The 11,133-nt window shown below is 36.4% G+C and overlaps 1 protein-coding gene across 1 annotated transcript; it reads right to left on the reverse strand.

Moving 5' to 3' along the window:
• Positions 1-300: 300 nt before the first annotated feature.
• rhogb (ras homolog family member Gb) lies at positions 301-6,994 on the reverse strand. The gene is made up of 2 exons (XM_027004021.3): positions 6,855-6,994; positions 301-3,732 (listed from the first exon to the last, which is right to left on the reverse strand). Exon 2 carries the CDS (start codon positions 3,707-3,709, stop codon positions 3,134-3,136), a length of 576 nt encoding a protein of 191 aa, XP_026859822.1. The 5' UTR covers positions 3,710-3,732; positions 6,855-6,994; the 3' UTR covers positions 301-3,133.
• Positions 6,995-11,133: the final 4,139 nt, after the last annotated feature.

Genomic DNA, 11,133 nt, shown 5'->3' on the forward strand with positions numbered 1-11,133 from the left:
GATATTACAGTCTGGTGCCCCTCCCATTAATCTCATGTTAAAAATTCAGTCAGTAACAGAGTCAAAGATGGAAATCTATTTAAATATGCCTGAGCATAGAGTCTTCCTCTTTCAGTCTGTATACTCATCTCTGGCTGAACACAGTCACTACATGAATCAGTGGATAAACCTAGCTTAGTTTAAAATGTCAAAAAGCTTTAACATTTAGTCAATTCTTCTGTTTAATGGTCTGGTCTGTGGACAAAGGCAAGAATAATACAGAGTTAAGACATTTTTGATTGAAAAACATGCAACTTTAAGTTGTTTAAAATAATATTAACTTATTTTTTTTTCTTTATTACAGCTTTGCAATATATTAATTATGTTTCAAATATGGCTTATTTATTATTCAATATAAACAAATAGGATTATTATGAAGAAAGCTATGGTCCATAATGACAGTAAGTTCAATGTAACAAGGTACCTTCATTTTACAAGGCATGACATCAAAGCTGCATTTACTTTATTTGCAATAAAACACACATTCAAAACAAATTTAGGTGAATAAATTACAGTTATCCTTTAACATATGACTAACAAAACTAAGACAGACAATAGGCTAAATGGAAGGTAATATGACTCCTGATCTAGTATTCATTGGTAAAATAACTGCTTAACATCCCTTCAGAATCAAATTAAGGTTCTAGAGACAGAAAGGTCCAGGCTGGCAAGGCATGTGAGTGCAGATGGGTCAGGGTGGAAGGCTGTGGAAGCATACACCTTTGCCTGCCTCTGCTGCTTCCAGGAGGAATTTTGTTTCCCATGGAACACCCTGACATACACACAGCATGGTCCCAGACTGAGGAAAAGCCAAGCTTTTCTTAGCTAGTCAGCCCAGCTTGTTTATCTGTGACACAATGACAGAGAGGCTGCTCTACGTCCTGCCGCCCCCCAACCCCCCTACCCCCAGCCCACCTCAGATTGGAGTGCTTTGTCTTCAAGGCTAAATAAATTCAAATGTAATTTTCTTTGTGTAAAACCCTATTATGGCCAGGTTGTGCAATTCATGCAACTACAAATCTTGCTCACTATACACAAAACTCATATCCAGGAACCAACTTTTTAAACAATATCATGTTGTTTATCTGGTTTTTCAGTGTGTATAATAGACTTTGAATGCAAGTTGTGGATGGTTTCAACATTCATCTACATTATGTAAGCAGTTAGATATTATAAATACGGTTCAATTAAGTCTAATTATATTGTTAAACTTTATTTGATGGCAAGACATTTGGAAAATTTGATTAGCACAATAAACACCAGAACATGGTACCATAGCAAAGAATGTAAAAAGCAACCATTCACAATATATAACTAAGTGAGAAAAAGAGAGAGAAATAACTCTGGCCCTATAATAGCCTCTTTATGAAAAATTCTCTCAGCAGAGTTTACTGGGCTCCTGCTTTGAAATATGACATCAACAGTAGGTTGGTTGCATGCATACAGCCAACTATATGCTGTTTCAAAGGAAGGTTGATGTCAGACTAGTAGAGCCAGATATGGTGTGGAGTGTTAATCTCAAGCACTCATCCTGAATTAGATTCAGTTGGAACTACTCAATCAGAATTCACAGAGCCACAATGGGTTGTCTAAATAATGGATATTTAGCAAGTCCTCCATGGTTTTGTTAGCAGTAAAAGAAAAATATATTTGTAACTGATTTAGAATGTTTAGACACTGCATTTACAGTTACTGGTATTATAGTCTGAACATAAATTTATATTGGCTCATGAACAGGTAAGTTTTCTCTATAGAAATGTCTTCTGGAGCAACTTTTAGTAAGCAATAAACATGATGAGAAAAAAAACACTTTTGTAGTCACAGGGTAACTATTAGCTAGAAGTATTAGCTAATATGAGTTTATTCCAAATCAGTCATCAAGTGCTGAGAGTTTCTAATTCTAGCTGTTTCCCAACTAAGCCCCACCCTGATTTGCTGGGAAACAGTAAGTGAGTAGAAATGACAGCAATGCACACTGGAACTTTTACTTCCTGAATAGACTGCCAAGAGGCTTGTAGGGAATAAGGAAGTAGTGTGGTCAGTGTAAAACTGGAGGTTCCATGCAGAAACTACTGAGACTGTAGACAGAGACACAAGCATTCTTGCATCTGAAATCTAGTAGAAGTTTAACGACCACAGTCAACAAACATATTACAGGCCAGTTCTCCTAGAGATATATTTACATATCTCAACAATCACCTTTAGATCTTAAAAGCTTTGTGATACATGTACTAGAATGAAAAAAGGAAAATTTCAGATCCATGTTTTGAGAAACGAGTTCACTGATAAAGCTGATAGAAACCCTCTTTGAAAATGGTAAAAACATTTAGTACTATATATTTTTCAGATATGTTTCAAGGTGTACAATTGTCTCTTAAGGTCATAACATCTCTCTAAAACCATCAGAATATGATTCTGTAAAACAGTGCCAATAGTGCCTAAGTGTATGTTTCAAATGCCCTTTTCTGCTGGCATGTCCTATTCGCTCTCTGTCTGTCAACAATATAAGGCAAAAGTTTGGACTGTTTTCCACAGTTTGAAACAACTAAAGACAACAGAACCAACATATAACGAATTATGCAATTGCAAAGGAAATAACAAATGGAATTATGCAGTGACCAAAAAGCTTTAACAAAAAAAACAAACAAATGCTTTACATTATTTAATCTTCAGACTAGCCACACTTTACCGTATGAGTGGGGAATTTTTGTATGTTTGTTTATATTTTGGAAAAATAATAGTCACTAACCTAAGTCACTAAGCCTTAGGTTCACTGAGCCTTTAAGAAAAATATATTTATGAAGAACATACAGGTAGCTCCACACATTTGACAAGTATCTGTCTGTCAATGTATCAACCTTATCTTAGTCTATCTGTCTGAAGTGAGGACAATATTTATTGTCATCTTTATGTAAATAAAGGGCACATTCCTCTTATTATTTAAATTCTTTTCTATAGTATGTCTGTTGCTCAATCTGTCTTAACAAAAGTTTTTGATTCTGGGTCACAAATGGCTTAGATTTCATACATTTCCTATAACATCATTACTATACAATTCTCTGTCAAATTCAAAATAACTCTATACCCTCCATTCTCAGAGTAGAACACAGTGCCTTTTCGTTGCAGTGGGCTGAGGGTTGAGGAAGGCACGAACAGCCTCAGCGAACACGTCCTTGATTCCCTCCTGGTTGAGCGCAGAGCACTCCATGTATTTGACAGCGTGGATCTGCCGGGCAAGCGCCTGACCCTGCTGATTTGTGATGGGTGCCTGGTTCTGCTCCTTTAGCTTCTTTAGCAGCTCAGGGTCATTGCGCAGATCGCTCTTGGTCCCCACCAGCAGAATGGGCACATTGGGGCAGTGGTGTGTCACCTCAGGGTGCCACTTGTGCTTGACATTCTCATAGGAGGGTGGGCTGGATATGGAGAAGCAAATGACGAAGACGTTGGTCTGGGGGTAAGAGAGCGTGCGCAGACGGTCATATTCCTCCTGGCCTGCTGTGTCCCACAGGTTGAGGCTGATGGTTCGCCCATCCACACTGACCTGGGAACTGTAGTTGTCAAACACAGTAGGGATGTACTCTTTGGGGAAGGCTCCAGTGGTGTAAGAGATGAGCAAGCATGTCTTCCCCACCGCACCATCTCCCACCACTACACACTTGATGCTCTGCATGCTGGAAGGATGGAGCACTCAGTCTAATGGAAGAAAGAGGAGACACAGCAAATCACTGTCAGTCATCAAGCGCACAAAACCAGTAGTTTATGGGCTGAGAACAAGATTATTAGAAAGTGGGTAAATATTAACTTAGCAAATCAGGATAATTAATGTCCTGGTTAAGACAAATAAATGAGTAAATGCATGCTTTTTGGATGCCTGGATGGATAGACTAACAAATAATCGAACAGATGGATAGACAAATGGGTGGAGATTTCTTGTATTGTGTTAGACTGACTGGCTACATAGCAATATTGAAAAGCTACTGGGAAACCTTATATTTGTGTTCATGCAAATATGCATTGTGTTGAGGTCATTTGTCTTTTTATGATATGTCATTTTGAATATATGGTTTGATTAAACCACTTCTACTCACTTCTCTTTGCAATGTTAGTATTTTGTGTAATACACTCTGAAAACTGAAATGCAGGATTTCCCATAGAAAGTTTAAAATAAAGCTCATATCATCTTAGCACGCTATATTTATCTACATCTGCCTTCTAATATTCTTGTGGGGGTTTTGTTCTCAAATCAAATTGTAGTTACACAGGCTGTTCTTCTCTACTGTATAACTGTTATCTGAAGTCACATATTGTTCTAGATAACACTTTAATAAGAGATCATTTATATTTATATTTATCATTTATATAATATATATTTAACGGTTTACAGAAATGTCCAATAAGTTTACAGAATTAATACATTTGTGGATGCCTTAACCATATTGATGTTAATCCTTTTAAAAGGAATGTGATTTTTATTACAAATTACATGGAAAATGTCTGTGTTATTAGGGGCAATACAGAATCACTTATCTAAGATTACCCCTACCTGCTCATCTCTTCTGTGTTTAATTCAGACAAGACCTAAAGCCATTTTTGTCTGTACATTTAAATTTTCTTATTTGCTTCTTATTACCTTTTGGCAAAAGCTTTCCATGCAAAGAAATACTTGAGCAAAGAAGAATTCTAATGAGTTTGCAGTTACAACAGCTTGAAGGGTTATAAATTAAAAACAAAATCACTGTCACTCCCACTCTGTCTTTATTCTTTCTTTTTTTCAGAGTCCTGGAGTCCAGCAGATAATTGCTCGCGGGAGAATGAAGCAAGACAGACTCTGCCCAATCTCAAGGGACAGGGGAGAGAGCCCAACCCTCTTCTTTAAGGCATTAGTCTTTCGGGGTTAGTGAGCCAAGAGCTTAGTGAAACAACACAGTCAGCCTAGACCCTCTCCCTCTGTCACTGTTACTGGCTACAGCAGCACTGGCCTGCCATAACTTAAAGAGTGGCAGTATAACACATAAAAGAAGAGAAAGAGGGTGGGACAGAATTCTTCACTTATTACCACTTATTACATTATTCACTTAAATGTTCCAGTTCATGTATAATTTTATTTGAGGTTCATATAAAACATTTAGGTGTAGTAAATATACAGCATGTTTTAAGGTGGCAAAATGTTTACCGTGCATTGACAGGAAATATTAGTAATGGCATCAAAATTGACACAGTGACTGCTGAAAAGATATGCTGAAATACTTAGGATCTTAATGATAACCAGGAGAGAAAAGAAAACAATAGTACAAAAAAAGAAAAGAAATCTGTTCACCTAAACAGATTTATCATCTATAATATTTAAATTAGTTCAATGAAAACAAGCAGTTTAAGTTTAATTTTAAAACTTTGTTGGCCATTTTAAAAGTTCTGGATGAATTAAATTGAGATACTAGATTGATGCAACATGTACCTAAAAATCCAAAAGAGAACTATATCTTGCAACTGTCCTTTGAAAAGTAATAGAAACTGGAAGCGTCTGCTGAAAATGTGCGTTCCTAACCACTTCTTTATTAAATCCCACTCACAGACTTTATAGTACTAATGTATAGAAATGTATTTAATTCACTCATTTGAGGTTTACAAATTTAACTTAAATATATAAATTTGTTTCTTGCTCTAAGAAATGTAAAATTCTAAATAATGTTGTGATTTGAAGAAATGACACATCTACATTTCCAAAATGTCCCATTTGATCATATATACATGAGCTTTCAGTATCTATCTATACTCACTATCAATCTATCTTTCTATCACTCACAATCTATCTATCTATCTATCTATCTATCTATCTATCTATCTATCTATCTATCTATCTATCTATCTATAAACCTACTGGGGCAAGGCAGGTTGTGTGTTAAGAGGAAGTCTTAATAAGGAACTCCCTTTTAGTATCTGCCCCCAAGAATAACAAACTTTGAGCAAATTATTTTTAAATTAAGTTTAATTCCATTTTACGCTTGGAACTAGCATAATCAGCCAAAACACAAGGGTGTTAATACTTTGCAACAGCAAAGCAGACTGTTCCTAATACAAATATAGATTGTTCTTAATCTGTCTGATTAAGATGAATCGACTTTACAATGTTTTGACAGTAACAAACAGTGACCTCTTGCGATGTTTAGGATTTAGATGTCAGTGTGGGCAGTTCCACTTTTCCTCATTGAAAAGCCAGTGTCTGTTCCTCACTCAAAAGCCAAAGTCTGTTGTGTGTCCCTTTTCTGTCTGAATGTAGTCGACACTTCTACTTGCATATCATAAACTATAACTTCATGACAATAAGTGACTAAACCTATTTAACAGATTAAACAAATGTAGTGGCAGAGTAACTGACAACTGTCGTGTTGTTTACAGATGTTTGAGATGAAGACAGAAGATGAATGTGCGCAAGCCATTCTATCCAGATTGCTTTTAATCCACAAATTATCAGTCTTGATTGGCTCTTAACGCAAAACTGTTGCGTTACACTGGGAGTGGCACCTAGCTGACTTTGGATTGAACTCTATCGAATCTCTTTATCGCCCTGCTTAGATAAATCCTCGAGACGGGCTAATATAAGCAACATTTTTTCTTAATTAAAATAACTTAACTAGGGAATTGTATAGATCTCAGTGGCGCTCGTACGCAGCTGATCTCCTACTTTGGCAAGCGGACTGAGGCAGACGTCAACGCCCGGGATAAATTACGACAAGATGTTACCTAGAAGCAATCACGCGGTCTAACTTAAGACTTTTACAGCATACCACAACTTTGTATAAACGAATGTATCTTACCAAACATACTCTTCTTTAGATTTGTTATCCCAGTGCGAGTAGCAGATCCTTCCGACAACGCTCACTCTACAGTGGATGTGGTTATTGAACTATGTAGGAAGTGAGTGCACCCCTAAGAGAGGAAGTATGGCTTAACGGCATATTTGAGGAAGTTTGCTAAAGTGAGGCTATGAATATGTCCATGTGGGCGTAAAAAAGTTCAGTACTGGGAATTCCCGCAGCCTTTCTAGTTCGTACTTAAGTGTTCAGTTCGCCTACGCAGGAGCTTCATAAGAGGGTTTTATCAAGTTTATTATAGGGCACTCTCAGGCTTCACTCCTACTCTGGTGTCCGCTTTCCCGGCATATGATTTTGCATAAATTCCAGTTTTGCATCTATACTGAAAAATATGTTATGAAAGTGGAAGAGTAGATTATTATCATTTTACTTCACATGACGTTTTCATAAATCTGACTATCTGAAAGCATTGCTTTACAAGTATTTTAAAACTTTTTAGATTTTATTTACTTATTTATTTTTATTTTATTTTATTTTAATTATTGACATTTTTGCTGCAGTGCCAGTACTTCACCAGTGCAGCAAAATTAGCAATACTGAATTAACACATACTATAGTAAACAGAGAATGTAGTGTACATTGCAATATATAGTCTACATGAGAAGTTAATATGTTATAACCAACCAGGTGTTCAATGATTTCAGGCTTTCAGTATGTTTGGATCCTACTCAAACAATACCTGTTCATTTAATCTAGTGTACAAGGCACAGGAGAAGATGTTCTTTAACATAAGGTGGCATGTGTCCTTCCCTAGGGACCACGGACGAGTGAGGTTCATTATCTATGAATCAGTGGTATGCAGTAATACCATAATGATGAAAACCAGCCTGTTAATATACTCACTAACCATTTTACTTAAAAAGTGCTTTTATTAGAATTAAGTGAGATCATTATTTATTAAGCTCATACTAGCCCAACACTCACAACTGTGCCACCATCTTGTCAGACCTATTGCTTTTGAGAGAGCTCTGCTCCCCACATATATTACAATAAGATTTGTCTGCAGATTGCAGGCCACTGGTGTGTATTTGAGGCCATGCATGGAAGTTGTCCAAAGCCCTATCCCAATATCCCAGTCATAAAACTACTTTTTCACACTGGCGCTTATGAACATTTGAAGGGCTTACAGTCAACCAGTGCTCTCAAAAACATGCCCATCTGTCTGCAGCTGCAGACAGAACTTTATCAAATAATATCTGGCATGCAGTGGTCCTGTGATTAGAAACTGTCCAGTCAAGATCAAGAATTGCTGAGATTATGTGCATGGATCCATATCAGGCACAGTCTGTAATTGTATAGGTATAACTAATAAGTGGCCAGTGAGTATAGGTACAAAGTGGGTGTTTCAAATATATTGGGTGGTCCATGTGTAATAACAGGGCCTGCATTACTGCCATCATTTTTCCCGTAAGCAGGAACCTGTAACCTGCAAACCGAGTACAGCAGCTGACCCCAGTCATGGAAGTGATGGAGTTTTATTGGCCATATGTAAGGCCCTGATCTTTAACATTTTAACTGGGCCAGACAGCATAATGCCTAAAACCCATCAATAAAAGTCAGTTTAAAAAATACCATTTCTGTGTTGCCCTACTTTATCTGAAATCAGTGTATAACTCTTTTGTCTTGCTGGTATTGATAACCACATGAGATTAGTCAAAGTTATGTCATCAGAATGTCTCTGGTTTGTTTGTTTTTCCAAATTAATCATTCTTGTACGAACATGTTGTGTTGTTTTCCATCTAAAGATTTCAAAGATAAAAGATTTTACATTAAAGAGATTATGTAAAATGTCAAAAACTGCACATTTTAACAGATACTTTTTTTGGTTACTGTTTTTGGATTAGCAAGGGAACACAACAAAAACACTAATAGAATAGTCAACTATATTATGAAAATGTGAAATGTTTTAAAACAATTATTTTAGGTAAGAATATCTCAAACTGTCAACATTAACTTTCAAAACCAATCCTGTCCGGACAAATGAGTAAGAAGTGTAAAAATTGTGACACCATGCTCTGGTCTCTGCCTATGGTTTTGCAGAACTTTCCTGTGTTGGTTTGCTCTTCGTACATGTTTAGAATGAATCACTTGATTTAGAGTGGTTAGTGGCAGCACAAACAAACCTACAATGTTTCCAATTGAAAGATGGAAATGCCTTACAATAGTGTTGGCTACCAGTGCTTATCAGGAACAATGACTAACACACAGATATAGTAGAGTGTGCCTTTTTATCTGTTTAACAAGCCTACAGTAAATAGAAAACACTAACCTAAGACATCAAAGCACAGATTTCTGAGCTTCTATGTTCATTTTTGAAGCTGGTATAATGAAAAATACAAGTGATCTTTCTTTATACAGTACAGTATAAAATGCTTGTGTAAAAAAATAATATGTAAAATAATATGCTTGTTGTGTAAATTAAGCGGCACATCATGAAGGAACAGTGTTTGTACTACAGGGTTTATCTTATCATGTAATCTTGTAATGCTTTTATTTTATTTTATATGACCAATATATATTGCTGGTTTGTCAGCCTAGAAGCTTTTGTGCACTGAATATCTGACATTGTCATTAGCTTCAGTGTGGTCATTGTGGTCATCTACATGTTTCTGAAAAGCAAAAGTGCCAGAAAGAGTTGCCATTCATATCATATACAGTGGAAGGGACTTTTAATGGCTACAGCTGAATAAAGAACACTCAGGACTGTGGAACAGGTCTTGGAGCTATGCATATTGCCTTTGAGAGCTGAATCCAACTAAAAATAATGAAATCCATGCCATTTTGAGCTCCCATATGACAAGAAATAAACTAGAATTCAGCTGATGTCATTTTTTCTTGTTGTGGCAAGACTAATAACAAGTTGGAGTCCTATAGTATGGAGCCTTGATCTAAACAGAGCAATTTAAGAGGTTCAAGCAAAGTTTGACATAAAGATGACTCTCTTGTGTTGTGGTTGACATCTATCTATGTTCAAGATGCAGCCTCTCTGAAAATCTCATAAGCTGTAGCCAGTCAGAAATGTTGGAAAGGACATATGGGGAGACCTTTCTTATACAATTGAGTTTCCTTCAACATGTTCCCACTGAAGAAGACTTGAAGGAACTTTTAACATCCTTCAGTGAAGTACATTAAATTATTTGTTTGTTTTACTTTTTGGCAATGACTCACTTTAGAACTCTGTTATGTTGCCTGCTTTGCTTCCAAAAAACTTAATTTCTCACTTTTATTTTTTTTTAATGTTTTGAAACATTTATTTTAGTGTAAACTTTGTAAGAGAGAATTATCTTTCAGTATGAAGCATGAAGTCTGATGGAAACAGTTTTAAAATAGACATGAGTGAATATAACTTACGTGGACTGAATTCGGCTATGTATCTCTACTCAAAACACTTTTTTGTTTGGCTTCAAGTAAAGGTAATCTGCAATTGTATATAAATTATAAATATGATGTGTTTGTCATTAGAGGTGTTGGCATCCAGTTCGTTTTCCTGTTCTTTCATGTCTTTGTTTATTTGTGATCTTTAATTTAGATGAGGAAAAGGATAACAAGCAGAAGATGTCAGATTGGAATATTTTTTCATGTGGTGTTATTGCTATTTTCTCCAACATCTTACCACGTTCTTGAATCTAACCAATTGACTAAAATGCCAGAAACATTTTCTTAAGTTGGTTCATTTTTCCAAACGTGTTAGTCAACCTAAAATGAACAAGCAAAAAGTTGTACAGGTTTGCAGTAAAGTCAGTTCTTCTGTCATGTGACCATAAAATCTAGGGGTCTTCTTATTCCTGTAAGTTGCATCAGTAAACTTCATGAAGATGTATTGTCCAGCTGTTTCCTCTCATGGTGAGAAATATCTATATTAAGCCCTATCTGTGATGCTGGTGCAGTGTGCGAATCATAGTGTTGGAAGCTGGTTGGAATCTTCTAAAGCTGCAAATCAATAAGCAAACCTTACATTGGTGACGCATGTAAACAGTGATAGCTCAGTGGTTAAGGTACTTGATGTGTAATTGGAAGGTTGCTGGTTCAAGCAAGTTGCCACTGTTGGGCCCCTGAGCAAGGCCCTTAACCCTCAATTACTCAAGTTGCACTCAGTAAGTACTTTGGTTAAAAGCGTAAGCTAAATTCCATAAATGTAAGATGAGTTGCTCGTTACTCATCACAGTTAGCTGTCCGGGAACCTAACTTCCTTTGCCACCAAATTTTGATTGATCTGATCTTG

This window comes from Electrophorus electricus, chromosome 8 (genome assembly GCF_041902795.1).
Source record: "Electrophorus electricus isolate QZ-2024a chromosome 8, ASM4190279v1, whole genome shotgun sequence".
Lineage (NCBI taxonomy): Eukaryota > Metazoa > Chordata > Actinopteri > Gymnotiformes > Gymnotidae > Electrophorus > Electrophorus electricus.